This window comes from Erpetoichthys calabaricus, chromosome 12 (genome assembly GCF_900747795.2).
Source record: "Erpetoichthys calabaricus chromosome 12, fErpCal1.3, whole genome shotgun sequence".
NCBI lineage: Eukaryota > Metazoa > Chordata > Cladistia > Polypteriformes > Polypteridae > Erpetoichthys > Erpetoichthys calabaricus.
The window spans coordinates 145,093,818-145,109,919 of NC_041405.2; the positions used below are offsets into that span (position 1 = coordinate 145,093,818).

The 16,102-nt window shown below is 43.7% G+C and overlaps 1 protein-coding gene across 2 annotated transcripts in view; it reads left to right on the plus strand.

Moving 5' to 3' along the window:
- The window catches only part of LOC114662801 (cyclic AMP-responsive element-binding protein 3-like protein 3-A), a 36,496-nt gene that overhangs the window by 4,386 nt on the left and 16,008 nt on the right, over positions 1-16,102 (plus strand). For both annotated transcript variants that reach the window (XM_028816474.2, XM_028816475.2), the window contains exons 2-4: positions 12,374-12,511; positions 12,620-12,899; positions 13,029-13,144. In XM_028816474.2, the coding sequence (XP_028672307.1) occupies positions 12,374-12,511; positions 12,620-12,899; positions 13,029-13,144 (534 nt within the window). The remainder of the gene's footprint in view (positions 1-12,373; positions 12,512-12,619; positions 12,900-13,028; positions 13,145-16,102) is intronic.

Here is a 16,102-nt window from a genome sequence, read left to right on the forward strand (position 1 = left end):
GAGATTCGGTAAACGCGTCTTTGTTTCAATTTATCAGGCTAATTTTAATAAGCCTCAGTTTCATGAGTCAGGTGTTTGCTATTTGTACTGCGATAGCGGCCCTTTATTTAAGCACAATTAAAAAGAGATCGGAGAAAAATGAAAAACTGCCTCAACAACGACGTAATGTATAAGTAATTACAGACCCCGTTTAACGGGAAGACCAAAGGGGGCTCTTATCTTACCAAGCTGTTTATGAGCGCCAGGAGCTGGAAATGCCGCGCAGCTGGGGGTCGGTGCGCTGCGCTGTTAACAGTACGAGTCACCCGGGGGCCCGTGGGGGTCTTGAGTCGGGCTTGATCACGGTGTGAGCGTGTAAGTTTAAGATTTTTTGTGTTTTATTTGTGTGCCTGTATTTTATTTTTCGTTTTTTTTTTTTTTTTTTTTTTTTTTGTCGAGCGTATCCATTGTTGTGCGGCACACCTCTGCACGCCTTTCTCTCCTGCACACTTTGGGTCACCCTTGATGTCACCTTTGTGTCACCCTGGTGTCTTTACTAGCTGTGTGTGTGTTATACGGTGCCGTTCTTTTGTGCAGTTTGTTGGCTGATGTGTGAAAGTTTTTTTTTTTTTAATATCATAGAAGTTTGAAACTTAAGATATTAGAAATCTAGAATTTACGTGTTTTTAATGAGCGTTTGTGTTACGATTGTAATTTGTGAAAACTTTTTTATGGTGTCTGTATTGTATAGAATGATGTAATTCGGTGTTTTTTAACTTTATACATTTTAGACGTTACTTAAAACACTGCAGGAAAATGGGGAAACTGTAACTACCTAAATTCAAAAGTCACACCTGAGAAAACATGAATATGTGTACAAATCGGAAGCATAAACGTGACGAGAAGAGTTACTTCCCATTGCAAAAATAAAAAGTGAAGAAGTGCAGAGAAGGTTCCAACAGAGTGAACTGGGCCTTATCCATGGATAGGAAAAAAATCGGATGAGGTCCGAGGAAGACACCCGGAAAATAACAGGAGGTGAGAACTGCCGAAAATATCACACGGCTGTCTGCGAGAAACCAAAATGTCCGTGTTGCCGAGAGCAGGGGGTCCTTTTCTCTCAAATTTAATGGAGCGTTTTACTCTTCAGCCGAGCGTCGTGTGAGGGAGGCCGCTCGCGTCCTGCACCGAGACGTCCACAAGGTGGCGCACCGCAGACACTCCGCAGCCTGCCGTTTGTTTGGCTGCCCGTGAAGTGGACAGCACTAAAAAGAGAGCATTTGATCTCAATATAGCAGACAGCGAGTTAAAAATTAAAGCCCAGAAGCTGTACAGGCTGGAGCAGTTCCAAAATAAACGTATTTGCTTATGCTGCTCCCGCGCTGGATCGATATCTGGGAATATGCGAGCACTCGTAGCTCACAGAAGTGTATTTGGTGTAAGATCTTAAACTGCATCAAGAGAACTCAAACACACGTAGAGGATGAGCCTAATTCAGGGTTGTGTGTGTTTATTCTGTACAAATACAGTTCACTCCCAAACCTGCTTAAACCAGTCCAGACTAATTAGGGCACAAGCCTGTCCTGGCAGCATCAGGCACTAGTGCAGCGCAGGGCTCACTCGCTCACACACACACACACACAAGGACACATTCAGAAACCCCTAACCCATCTAACACACGCTGGGCAACCCATATAGACACACGGGGAGAACATGCAAGCCGTTCACAGACCACCGACTGGTGTGGGAGTTGCTCACAAGACGCGGCGTCAGTGAGGCACCACAACCCCATACTAGAAAAAGTGGGCTCTGCTAATATAACAAAAGTCAGAAACGAGAGGAGACCACTCAGCCCATCAGGTACGTATGTTGAGCTAATAGCTGAGGTGTCCTCCAGAGATCTGTTAAAGCTTATCATGTCTTCTGCTTCAAATTAGCTGGATCCTCATTGCATACCACAGGCAATTCAAAGCTTACTTATATCATCTGTCATTTTGACTGATGTCTTTATACAAGATAACTTCCAACATCTGAGACACAGCTGGGTGCATTTCCTTTGCAACTGGACCACAGGCAGGTGAAGTGACTTGCTCAGGGTCACACAGTGACAGTGGTGGGATTTGAACCCAAAACCTCAGAGTGTGAAGTCCAAAGTCTTCACCTCCATGTCCCACTGCCACTCTATTATATAGTGCCTTTCACATCTATCTATCTATCTATCTATCTATCTATCTATCTATCTATCTATCTATCTATCTATCTATCTATCTATCTATCTATCTATCAATGGAGTTTCATTCCATTGCTATGCCGATGATACGCAGCTCTATGTGAGACTGGATTCGACTTCTCTCACACCTCCATCAACGTTTTCCTCTTGCTTGGATGAGATTGAGGCCTGGATGTCCAAGAACTTCCTCAAGCTGAACAGCTCCAGAACTGAAGCTCTTTTAATTGGCACCCTCCATCAACTTCATTCCTCTGTAAATTGTATTTCCGTTTCTGACCGTACCATTGCCCTTTCCCCTTCTGTTACAAATCTGGGTGTCAAGTTAGACGCCCATGTGTCATTTGATACACATGTCCATCACCTTTGTAAAATTGCATTCCTTCATCTCCGAAGCATAGCCAAACTCCATCCCTACCTCTCCCTCTGTGATGCTGAAAAGCTGGTTCATGCCTTTGTCTCATCCAGACTGGATTATTGTAATGCACTCCTCATTGGGATACCCAACAAGAGCCTTCAAAAGCTACAATAAATTCAAAATAGTGCTGCAAGGATCCTGATGAAGGTGCAGATATATGACCACATTTCACCAATCCTTCGGTCACTTCATTGGCTCCCTATCCACCTCCGTATCGAATACAAACTCTGTTTGTTTACTCACCAGTGTATCCACGGAAATGCTCCACAATATCTTAAAGAACTCCTTATACTACAATCCACCACAAGAAACCTCCGATTTACAAATACCTACCGCCTTCGCCCCCCTGTGACCAAACTTCATACAATGGGTGACCGAGCCTTTGCAGCCGCTGCTCCAGGGCTCTGGAATGTCCTACCAGAGAGCCTGAGAACACAGCAGATTGTGAGCTGTTTTAAATAACAGCTAAAGACTTTTCTATTTAGGAAAGCATATTAACAAGAATGCTACTAATTATTGTTGTTTTATCTCTGTTTTTAACTTGCCTTGCCTTTGTTTAAACTTTTTATGTTGCACTTTAAGATTTACTGCTAATGTAAAGTGCTCCTATAAATAAAATGCATTATCTATCTATCTATCTATCTATCTATCTATCTATCTATCTATCTATCTATCTATCTATCTATCTATCTATCTATCTATCTATCTATCTATCATCATAGTGCCTTTCATATCTATCTATCTATCTATCTATCTATCTATCTATCTATCTATCTATCTATCTATCTATCTATCATATAGTGCCTTTCATATCTATCTATCTATCTATCTATCTATCTATCTATCTATCTATCTATCTATCTATCTATCTATCTATCTATCTATCATATAGTGCCTTTCATATCTATCTATCTATCTATCTATCTATCTATCTATCTATCTATCTATCTATCATATAGTGCCTTTCATATCTATCTATCTATCTATCTATCTATCTATCTATCTATCTATCTATCTATCTATCTATCTATCATATAGTGCCTTTCATATCTATCTATCTATCTATCTATCTATCTATCTATCTATCTATCTATCTATCTATCTATCTATCTATCTATCTATCTGTCATATAGTGCCTTTCACATCTATCTGTCTTGTTACTATCACTTGTTATTTGACAGAGGCAGGTGAAGTGACCTCCTCAGGGTCACACAGTGTCTGTCACTGGTGGCATCTGAACCCCAGTTTGCCGCACTGCCCACCCACATGCCCGTAGTTAATAAACACAATACAGACTGACACAAACCACACAGCAAATGACAAAGTGACTCAACTGAACACAGCATCACACAAACTCCTTTCAGCTGGACGCACACATGAACTAAAGAGCCAAAACACGCACACATTTTATGGAACAATTAAGAGTCTGTTAAGTAAGAAATCCATAAAACAACACAGTCAGTACATTAATCTCATAACAAGTTGTGGAGTCAGAGGTTTTGTGTACCGACTCCACGGCCATGCGTATCATTCCTTCATCTAAGGTGAATTGCATTATTTAAAACACAATCAGTTCCATTTCTGTTGTTTTTCCAGTTGGCACACTGGTAGGTGAAGTGACTTGCTCGGGGTCACGCAGTGCCAGCAGCAGATCTGAGCCCACAGCCTCAGGATCTGAAGTGCAGGGTTTTGTGCTTTTCTGCTGTTGTGTTTGTGTAGTCGGACCTCCAGGGGTTTTCGTGTCTCGCTGTCCCTTTAAGATGGAGAAGGCCGAGGTGTGCAGGAGCCACTAGAGGGAGCTCTTATTCATTGTTGTGGGAGGTGAGAAAGTACATGAATCCTAATTCTGTGTATGATGCGTCACCATGACATTGTGACAAAATGTATGTCGGAGGGGGGGGTTTCAAACTCAGCCCGCTCAATGCATAATTCTGTAAGTAATAATGAGAGATGTGTGATGGTGTCAGTGTTTGCTTGAGGGTTGATCTCCACAGCTTGTGTGCTGAACACTAAGACGACTGACCAAAGACACACCTTCTCAGAGTAGCGCCAGTTTGTATCCTGTGCCCTGAGATAAGCCAAACAGCCCCCTTATCAGGCTGACGCACACCCTGCCGCCATCGCTGATACTCTGAGCTCACAGCCAATCAGATGTGTGTCTGTGTTTCCTCATTGAGTGTCCAGCAACCCAAAAGAACATCACAACCCCGCCATATTGGTATTTCTTCAGCTCTCCATATGCATTGTTGTAAGATGAGATAAATATAATTTATCATTGAACCTGATTTTTTTCAGTGCAGTACATTACTGAACCAAGAAATTCATATAAAAAGCTGTGTATCTCAGTCAGTATTAATTGGTTGCCTCTTAAAAGGAGGTTGAGTGTGGATTTTGAACCCAGCTTATATATTGTTGTATGCTGGTATAAATACAATTTATCACCAAGCCTGATTTTGTTAAGTTCGCCTGCATTTCAAAGTCAATGGGTATGAGAACAATGAAAAAAATCTCTCCATTATAATAAAAAAAATCTGCGGTGGGTTGGCACCCTGCCCAGGATTGGTTCCTGCCTTGTGCCCTGTGTTGGCTGGGATTGGTTCCAGCAGACCCCCGTGACCCTGTGTTCGGATTCAGCGGGTTGGAAAATGGATGGATGGATGATTGAAAACGAGTGTGAGGTTCCAGCTTCAGCTGATTGGTCCCCAGCTAATCGTTGTACTGACAATGCTCACTCACCAGGGAGGACTGCCACTTAACAATGACGAGATTGCAATGCACTGCGACTTTGTTCCAGTCATGCAAAGACAGCCTGGCTGCAAGCCTGCCACACGTTCTTGGTAAACTGGCAGCCACAGCATGCAGCAACAGATGTTTTATGTTTATTTCTGTGTGAAACCATTGCTTTTCAGAAACTATGTTTTTTGGAAAAAATATTCTGCCCTCAAAGAATTAAAGAGCTGCGTGTAGTAATCGGAGGCCTCATTAAAGCAGGCTGACCCCAAATTTTGAACCTGACTTACAGATAGCTTTAAGCTGTCATCGGTACAGTTTATCTTGAAGCCTGCCTTTGCTTGATTCGCCTACATTTCTGATTCAAAGTAACAGAGTATTGAACAAAATAAAAATAAAATTAAAATAAAAAGCTGCTTGTCTGAGTGACAGACAGATGGGTGCTTCTAGAAAGGACGCTGATCTGGTCAGATAGTGCAGATGGCCTGCGTGTGATTGAAAGCAGAAGGCAGTACATTATTGAACACAGACATTAGTATGAGACTTTATGGAGTTTGAGTCGGTACTAATTGGATGTCTCTTTGAGTGAGGCTGAACCTGTCAAGTTCTGAAGTTGGCTGAAGCAGACATCGGGGTCATTCATCGGGGATTCAGACTTTAGTAGACTGGCCTGCATTTCAGAGTCAAAGGGTAATCCCGAACTAAACACAGGACTGAGTGTCAGCAGAGAGCCGGCGGTTAATGTAATGAGCTCCTTTGTCAAGACGCCTGACTCTGTCACAATGGCTTACCTTTCAGACTCAGAAGTAAAGTAATGAAAAAATAAAAAAGAATGAAAATGGTCAAGTTGAAGCCAGAACTCAGTGACTGACACTACAGCAGTGGTTCCCAGTCTTGTTTTGTCCATGCCCTACCTAGGCCTCTCTAAAATCATGATGTCCCCCACTGTATCATATACCTTATTCTTATTATTACCTATTCAAACAGTGAACTCCTACTCATGTGGAGGAAGCCCATCCATCCATTTTCCAACCCGCTTTATCCTAACTACAGGGTCATGGGGGTCTGCTGGAGCTAAACCCAGGGCGCAAGGCAGGAAACAAACCCCGGGCAGGGCGCCAGCCCACCGCAGGGCACACACACGGTACAATTTCGGATCACCAATCCACCTAACCTGCATGTCTTTGCACTGTGGGAGGAAACCCACGCAGACATGGGGAGAACATGCAAACTCCACACAGGGAGGACCCGGGAAGTAAACCCAGGTCTCCTAACTGTGAGGCAGCAGCGCTACCCACTGTGCCAAGGAAGCCCATAATGTCATTCATTTGGTCTAAACAAGCTTCCAAAGAACATGGAAACAAAAGAGGGAAAGGATAGTAGAAGTTGTGAGGAACAGCCTGGACACAGACAGGCAGACATCGTTTTGTCACCCAACACATGTTTATTATACAACTATTATTTACAATTATTGTGCCACACAACCCACAAACTCCCCCAAAGTCCAGGCCAATACCACAATGCCTTTCCTTCAGACCGCCTCCTTCTCTCTCCTTCCAGACCTCGTCCTCTTCCACCCGACTCCAGCCTCGAATGAAGGGAGGTGGCCCCTTTTATCCATACCCGGATATGCTCCAGGTGTGCACTGGCAATCTTCCACCGACACGCCCCAGTGTGGCGGAAATGCCGGCTGTCTCCCCAGAAGCACTCCGGGTGTTCCCTCTCTTCTTCCCCCCAGCACTTCCGCCACACCAGGGTCCATCAGGTACAGGGACGCCCCCTGGCGGTGACCACGGGCCCCTACAGGGTTGAGCTTCTAAGCCCTGTACCCGTGGTCCCCAATACAACCAGGGCGGTCACCCCCTCGTGGTCTGGAGGAAGCATGAGCCCTCCTCCTGTCTCCCCGGGCATCCCGACCGGGTAGGAACCCCAGCCGGGTGCCACAAAGTACTGACAAAGAAATCACTAAGAAATTGTAAAAAAGAAATCTAATATGAAGTAATATGATAATACAGCAAATACAGTTTTGAAAACATGTAATAAGTGACGTGATATTCATAAATATAAAATAACTTTAATGACCGCTTTTTCTGTAATATTTTGATCATTTTATATTTTTGTTATACAGTAATCCCTCCAGAGCCACCCGCGAAATAAGAAAATCCGTGAAGTAGAAACCATATGTTTATATGGTTATTTTTATATTGTCATGCTTGGGTCACAGATTTGCGCGGAAACACAGGAGGTTGTAGAGAGACAGGAACGTTATTCAAACACTGCAAACAAACATTTGTCTCTTTTTCAAAAGTTTAAACTGTGCTCCATGACAAGACAGAGATGACAGTTCCATCTCACAATTAAAAGAATGCAAACATATCTTCCTCTTCAAAGGAGTGCGTGTCAGGAGCACAGAATGTCACATAGATAGAGAAAACAATCTCTAGCAAACAAATCAATAGGGCTGTTTGGCTTTTAAGTATGCGAAGCACCGCGGCACAAAGCTGTTGAAGGCGGCAGCTCACACCCCCCTCCGTCAGGAGCAGAGAGAGAGAGAGAGAGAGAGAGACAGAGAAAAACAAACAATCAATAATCAATACGTGCCCTTTGAGCTTTTAAGTATGTGAAGCACTGTGCTGCATGTCACTTCACGAAGCAGCTGCACAGAAGGTAGCAACGTGAAGATAATCTTTCAGCATTTTTAGACGAGCGTCCGTATCGTCTAGGTGTGCGAACAGCCCCCCTGCTCAATCCCCATACGTCACGATCAGAGAAAGTCACCGCAAGAGAGAGAGAGAGAAAAGTAAGCAATCTAGCTTCTCAGCCATCTGCCAATAGCGTCCCTTGTATGAAATCAACTGGGCAAACCAACTTAGGAAGCATGTGCCAGAAATTAAAAGATCCATTGTCCTCAGAAATCCGCGAACCAGCAAAAAATCCGCGATATATATTTAAATATGCTTACATATAAAATCTGCGAAAGGCGAAGCGCAATATAGCGAGGGATCACTGTATTGCAAAATTTTATAACCATCGTTACAATTCATATTATTTTAATGGTAAAAACAATTTCTAAGTAGAAAAACCCAAGCTGGTTGTAAAATCATAAATTAAAGGGTTCTTCACCATCCCTTCTATGTTTATATAAATGCCTCCGTAAAAAATAAAAATTATTTGTTTATTTTCTTCTATCATTTTTAACAGTGAATTTCTGTTTTTTCATTTTATAAATTGTTTAACGTACCTAAATTCTCGAATTGCCCCTCAGTGGAGCGTGCGCCCCACATTGGAAACCACTGCTCTACAGTATAAAGAAAGTTCAGCCCACCAGATTGCACCGCTGATGTCTATATCATCGGACTGTGGGCACCTCTTCAGATTTTCATGACATGTCTGCTTGTCTGGAGGCCACTTCAGTGAGCGCGTATAAGCGACAATAACTGCCCACCATCCTGACAATAGAAGAGACAATAACTACCCACCATCCAAGTCCTGCCCATTGTATCTGATGATGTCTGCTGCCTCCAGGCTGGCTTGATGTGCTCCACTGCCCACTGCTCAGTGTTTTGTCTCTTTACTTGACATTTCTCACTTGCCCATCACCCCTAGTCTCCACTCAGACTACATTTTCCTGAATGTTCTTTGACTTGTCTTTGCTTGGGGTTTGTTTTTGTTGGGGGGGTCCTCTCGAGTGTTCACTGACGCTTCCAATGGTTGGGTGTCTTTAAATGTTCACTGGCCCATCTCCCTGAGCTTCTACTTCTGATGGTTCTTTTGTATCCCAGCTGGTTGAGTCCTGATGTCCCTCTGAGTGTCAAAAATTAATCTTCCTTATCGTCACCACCTCAGTGTCCAGTGACGCTTGTCCTGGCTTTGTACCTCAAGTATATGTGGTCAGCTCTCTCCGTCTGGAAACACTTTTGAAGGTGCCCCCTTCAGTGTCCAGTGTTAATCCTCCTTTATTGTCACTTGCTGTTGTGTGGGGTGAAATTTTGTATATAAGCTGATAAATATTTTGTTTGTCTTTATTTGTGAGTCAGACCAGGCAAATGTAATGTTAGTATTTAATTTCATTGGTACGCTTTCATGTCTAATCCGAGACTCTTTAGGACTGACTGAGAAAGTGAATTTTATGGCAGGGTTGGCATCAAAGCCTACAACCAGTTTGGCAACGATTCTCTGCAGGACATTCACTTTCAGTCAACCTCCACAGGAAAGCCAAACTATCCCGCTGGCAAGCTTCACTCAACAAATGTTTTTGGGGGGGCAGGTGTGAAAATAAGTCAATAACAGGGGGATCTGAATTCTATTGGTCTAAAGTTGGCTGTTAGTTTGAAGCACAAGCCATTCTGCTCCACGACACCGTATTGGTACATAGGATTTGAACAGAGAATGGATAAATGTGTCTGCTTTACACCCCCCTTCTAAAAAGAAGACCACACTCAGAAGCACAACTCGGCAGCCATATTGAGACAGGCATGCGGCCTGTCCTGCAGAAAGCCATAAAATGAGGACTTAACTTGAGACATTTTAAGTAACTAACAAGTCTCTGTGCCGCCTGAAACTACACATCAGCATTTATCAGGTTGTATGGTTGCCAATGCTCACTTGTACTTTGCTTATTGTTATTATTTTACGAATATTATCAATATTACATTATTTAAAATTGTAACTTAACTCCTGCTTATCTTTTCTCTGTGTAATTGCCTGAGGTTATACATGTAGAAAGGAAGGTGAGGAAAAGTTATAACGTACAATACCTGATAAACAGTAGCAAGTCTATGAGATATGAAGCATTCTGACAAAAGCTTCACAATAAAGTATACTAAAGGGGAAAGTCAAGTCATCTAGGACTCTACCAAGACAAAACACTCGCCCACTGTCAAGTGACAGCTGTCCTTGTTTATTGTCCTTCAAGTATCCACTGGTGACCCTAAGTGTCCACTCACACCCACTCTTCTGGGTCCCTCTCATTGTCCAATGTTAATCCAGTAGCGTAGCATGGGTGTCAGCCGCCCGGGGCGGAGGAAAATTCCGCCGCCCCCTTATTTAGGTATGGTTCAAATTTTTACAAGATATTATTATTATTTATTGTGAAATTTTGCCGCCCCCTAAAAGTGCCGCCCGGGGCGGGCTGCCCCTGCCGCCCCCACTACGCTACACCACTGTGTTAATCCTCTTAGTTTTTACCTCCCTCAGCATCAGTAGACCGTTGTTCTTGTCTGCTGTCCCCTGCCTTCTGTATTATCGTGGTATTTCCCTCTCCTTACCCTTTATTAGGGTTAAGTGTACTCATCAGATTCGTTACCGGGTTGGTCTGCTTTTGCACCTTAAGAGTAACACACACATACATAATATAATTCTTTGCATTTATATAGTGCTTTTCTCACTACTCAAAGTGCTTAGCAATTGCAGGTTATGGGCCTTGCTCAAGGGCCCAATAGAACAGAGTCAATTTTACGGGATTCAAACTGGCAACCTTCCAATCACCAGTGCAGGTCCTTAGCCTCAGAGCCACCACTATATACGCATACACACAGAAACTCAAAAGTGCCATATGAATGACACACACACACAGCTGGTTAATCTCTAGCAATTTAAACCACACAAGTGTCTCATGAATAACACAACTTGTCACTCTCCTAGGACTTCATGAGGCTTACATACACACAGACCCTAATCACAACAGTGCCCCATGAATGACACTCACACAGCACTTTAAACCACACAAGTGCCTTAGGAATAACACAGCCTGTCCCTCTCTCAGCACTTCATGAGACTTACTTATTATCGGCACAAACAACATACGATGTTTTAAAGATATCTCAGATGTAAATATTATTTTTGGTCTCCAAGAATACATTTAAACATACAAAGGCTCAGCATCCTTGACTATAGGCCATTTATCAGCCAAGAATGCCTAGTTTTATGTACTGTTCCCCACTATTGGGTGGAGCTCTCACCCTCTGCCGTAATAAACCTCGCAGCACAGAGCGTATGGCAAACCTCCGGCTGCAACAGGTGCTCAAAGAAATCTACCTTATTACTTCAATCACTCTAAATATGAAGACAAAGCATAGAAAGTTAAAAGCAGTGGGGTATTTATTACATGAATAATAATAATACCAGTAGAGAAAAGCATAAAAGAAAATGTGGATAGCAATGTCTGGATATATATTGTCTTTAGAAAAAGTTAAAAGATGACAAGGATGAATGTTGCTGGCGGTTCGTGGTCTTAGCACTCGTAGTTGTTTATGAGACGCTTTTCTGATGAGAAGATGGAAATGGCCACACGTTACCGCCGCCCTCTTCTGACGTCGCTCTGTTTTCTTCTCCTGATGTCTTCGTCCCTCCTTCTTCCTCCCTCCTATGTTGCTCTTCAGACAAGGCATATTTATTATGAAATTCTACCGGGGAGTTTTGCAAGATGCGATTGTTAGATATTTCATTTTCCCAAACAATAAAACTTTTTTGATGTTGACTGAGGTATTTGCATGTCTTCCTTTCCCAGGCTATAAAAATAATTTAGCTATTTGTTGTCCCAGATGTCCAGGTTATAAACTAATCAATAGCATGAGGCATCACCATGTCTTCCTTTCTTTGTTGGAACAGTTGTTTTAAAAGTGAGGTACAACTGGGAAGAGGATATGCTTTGATTTGTCCTGAATGTAGTTCATCTGTTGTCTTGAGCAAAATAAAATGAAAATACAGAACAGAATTTACAGATTTTGTACCCCACAACAGCCTCCTATCTCCATTGGCGCCTCTTCTTCTTTTAGACCCTGGAGTGTCCACTCTTACATCTTGATGGTCCTCATAAACAGCTCTTTTAGGCTCCATTGACAATTCTAATTGCCTGGAACTCCGCTACATGTCCACTGACTGTTTAGTCCTTATTGTTGCTGTCTCCCCTACAGTGCCAATTGAAAGGTTTTCTTTTCTGGGGGTCTCCTGGTGTTCTGAATCTTGATTCTGTATCTCTTGTGTGTTTACCTTGGACTGGCTCTCTCTTATATTTTCAGATTGTGTGCAATACAGGACTTGGAAGCATGGAGCTCTTGGATCTGCTCTTTGATCATCAGCATGGGATTCTAAGGAACGAGGGCTTTCAAGACCCTGCACCCACCGGTCAGGGAGAATGGCCTGTTGCAGAGCAGAATGTAAGTCTCTGTCATTTTTTTTTTTTATATAAAAAGCGGTGACGATTAATTTATAGAGCTGGATGTCACTGAGAACACTCCTTTAACTTTTATGTCTTTGTACCTTAGCTGCTGACTGAGCAGGACAGCAAGGAGATCCTTAACACACTACTGTGCCCCGGAGAGTCTGTCTCTGGCTCCCCCTTGTGGTCTCCTGCCACCAGTGACAGCGGCATCTCTGAAGAGCCAAGCTCAGATCAGCCAGACAGCCCACAGCAAAGCCAGGGACCCGACAGCCCCTACCTCTACCATCCTCCGTCCTACATCAAGTCTGCCTTTTCTCACACTGCCTCCATGAATCTGGAACAAGTGATGGAGCCTCAGGACCTGGACGTGTCCATCGATTTGGGTATGACCCATAGACTATCCCAACAAATGCCACTTAGTGTTTTAGCATGACTTGCACACAAGAGGCTATGAGGGTTTGTCAGAAATCCATAGATGCTGCACCTCTGACTCTTTGTTGTGTCTCATTCAGATGGCTGGGAATCAGGATTTTACCAGGAAAAAGCTCAGGACGTGTATCAACAGCCTGGATCTGGAATGTTCCCCCTGACGGTGAAGGATCTGCTTCTCAATAGCATCTCAGACCTGGTGAGTCTGCTTACAGTGCCAGACACTTTACACTTAGCTGGCTTTTCAGAATAACTGGGCTGATCCTGTGAGACTGCGTACTGAGCCGCAAGCTACGGGCAAGCAGGAGAGGCATCTGGGAATTAGTGGTGTTGGGTTAAGAGGCTGTATGTTGTCCGGATATCCCAAGTAACTTCTGGGGATGGGGATGGGGGGAATTCACTCCTATGAAGCTTAACCACACACTCCAGAAACAACACCTATGGAGAAGTATTTCAAAAATATCTACTAGAGGGGGAAACCATTAAACCTGGCTAGTAACAAGGGCAGACACAGAATCTGTTAAAATAATAGTAAAAAATAATAATAATAAATTTTATTTATATTGCACTTTATATTTTAGCAATCTCAATGTGCTACAAAGTAAAAATAAAGAAATAAAACAAGAAAATCTATTAATACTTTAACAAAATGTCCTTCTAAAAAGATGAGTTTTTAGATTTCGTTTAAAAGCGTCAGTCGACTGTGGGGCTGTCAGGTAGTCAGGGAGGGCGTTCCACAGCCTCGGCGCCACAGTTGAAAAAGCCCTATCACCCATACTGCGAAGCTTGGTTCTAGGGACTTGGAGAGTGTTAGTGTGTACAGAGCGGAGGGTGCGTGAGGGGTAAGGAGTTCCTATAAGTAAAGGGGGGCATGTCCATAAATGCACTGATGGGTGAGGAGAGAGACCTTGTACTCTATTCTGAGTGGGACAGGGAGCCAGTGAAGGGTTTTCAGGATTGGCGTGATATGGTCATGCTTTCGCACCCTCATCAGGATCCTGGCAGCGCTATTCTGAATATACTGGAGTCTCTGGATACTCTTGCCAGGAATCCCGATGAGGAGCGCATTACAGTAATCCAGCCTGGAGGAGACAAAGGCATGGACGAGTTTCTCTGCATCTGCCAGGGTGAGTGTTGGGCGGAGTTTAGCGATGTTCTTGAGGTGGTAGAATAAAAATAAAACATTTATTCTTCAAAAAAATGCTGGGAACAAAACATAAGAACACAAAATGCAAAGAGGATGTTGGTAGCAATGGTGATCCAAGGTGAACAAAGTCCCATTATAAAATCCAAAGAGCAAAAAAGTCAAAAATCCAATCAGTCAGAGAAGCACAAAGTGCAGAAATAATCACAACACTCACCAACTCTCAAGCGCATTCAAATGAACCGCAAGGGACTGTGGGTTGTCCCCGCCTTTTTAGGGCTGAGAGGGCAGTCCCCTGAAGTGATGGGCAGGTAGCCCCGCCTCTTGGAGAACCAATGTTCCATCTCCGGCAGAACTGCTGATCCAGGCAGATTGTGCAGGTAACCTGCATGTGACACAAAACAGGCTTTGGGCTCGTCCATCAGGGAGCCTGCAATTCAGTGTCAGACAGCAGTACACCATGAAGCTGTGTGGTGGAGTCAGTAGTAGTGGCTGGATGTCTTTTTAAAGGAAGGCTGAACCTAAATTTAGCTGTAAGCTGTCACAGGTACAATTCACCATGGAGCCTAACCTTGTTAGTCTGGCCTGAATTTCTGAGTGCAAGGATAAAAGAGTCTTGAATCCCAAAAAAAATATATATATATATATTATATATTTCACGGCATTCGTAGTCTAAATCACAATCTGATTATATGAGTGGTTACCTACCAGGTAACACTTGTGGTTGGTCAGCAAGTCGGCTAACATCCATCACGGTGCCCTCAGTTGTGAGAAGCAGATCATAGAATGGTTGAAATAGTTTACTGTCAAATAATGCAAAGAGTACGTGACACGTGTTTCACCCTAATTCTGGGCTCATCAGGTGTACACACTCACTGCACTTGCTTACGGGAATCAAACCTCGGACGTCAGCGCTAGAGGCGAAGCCCCTAACGTTGCGCCACGGTGTGTGGTTCGTTTATTTGACAGCATGTAGATCGGGGTAATTACATTCACGGCATTCGTAGTCTGAATCACAAACTGATTGTATGGGTGGTTACCTACCAGGTAACGCTTGTGGTTGGTCAGCAAGTCGGCTAACATCCGTCACGGTGCCCTCAGTTTGTGAGGAGCAGATCATAGAATGGTTGAAATAGTTTACTGTCAAATAATGCAAAGAGTACGCGACACGTGTTTCGCCCTAATTCTGGGCTCATCATGCGTACACACTCTACTGCACTCCCTCTCGGGAATCGAACCTCGGACGTCAGCGCTAGATATACCGTATGCTGATAAAGAAACATTTCTTAATCCGAGTATAGCATCAAGTCAATGAACCCTGTGGGCTATTGATCTGGTCAGTTAAGTAGCAGAGGGGCTTGTTAATCAGTTTCAGCTGCGTTGGTGTTAATGAAATTAACAAGAGGTGCACTAGAGGGGCAACAGTGGGGCGGAGTGGTGGCTTTATGGGGCGGAGTGGTGGCTCTGAGGCTAAGGATCTGCGCTGGTATCCCAAAGGTTGCCGGTTCGAATCCCCATCACTGCCAAAGGAGATCCTACTCTGCTGGGCCCTTGAGCAAGGCCCTTAACCTTCAATTGCTCCAGGGGCGCTGTACAATGGCTGACCCTGCGCTCTGACCCCAAGGGGTATGTGAAAACTAACAAATTCCTACTACAAGAAATTGTATAAGGTGAAAAAAAGAACAATGAGACAACCTCCAAAACAGGAATGAATGGTTTCACAGGTGGAGGCCACTGACATTTTCCCTCCTCATCTGTTTTTTCACTCGTTTTGCATTCGCCTATGGTCAGTGTCACTACTGGTAGCATGAAGACATACTTGGACCTTACAGAGGTTGCAAAGGTAGTCCAACTTTTCCAGGATGGCAGGCACGTTAGTACATGGCGTTGCTAGAAGGGTTGCTGTGTCTCCCAGCACAGTCTCAAGGGCATGGAGGAGATTCCAGGAGACAGGCAGTTACTCTAGGAGAGCTGGACAGGGCCCCTCGTAGAAGGTCCTTAACCCATCAGCAG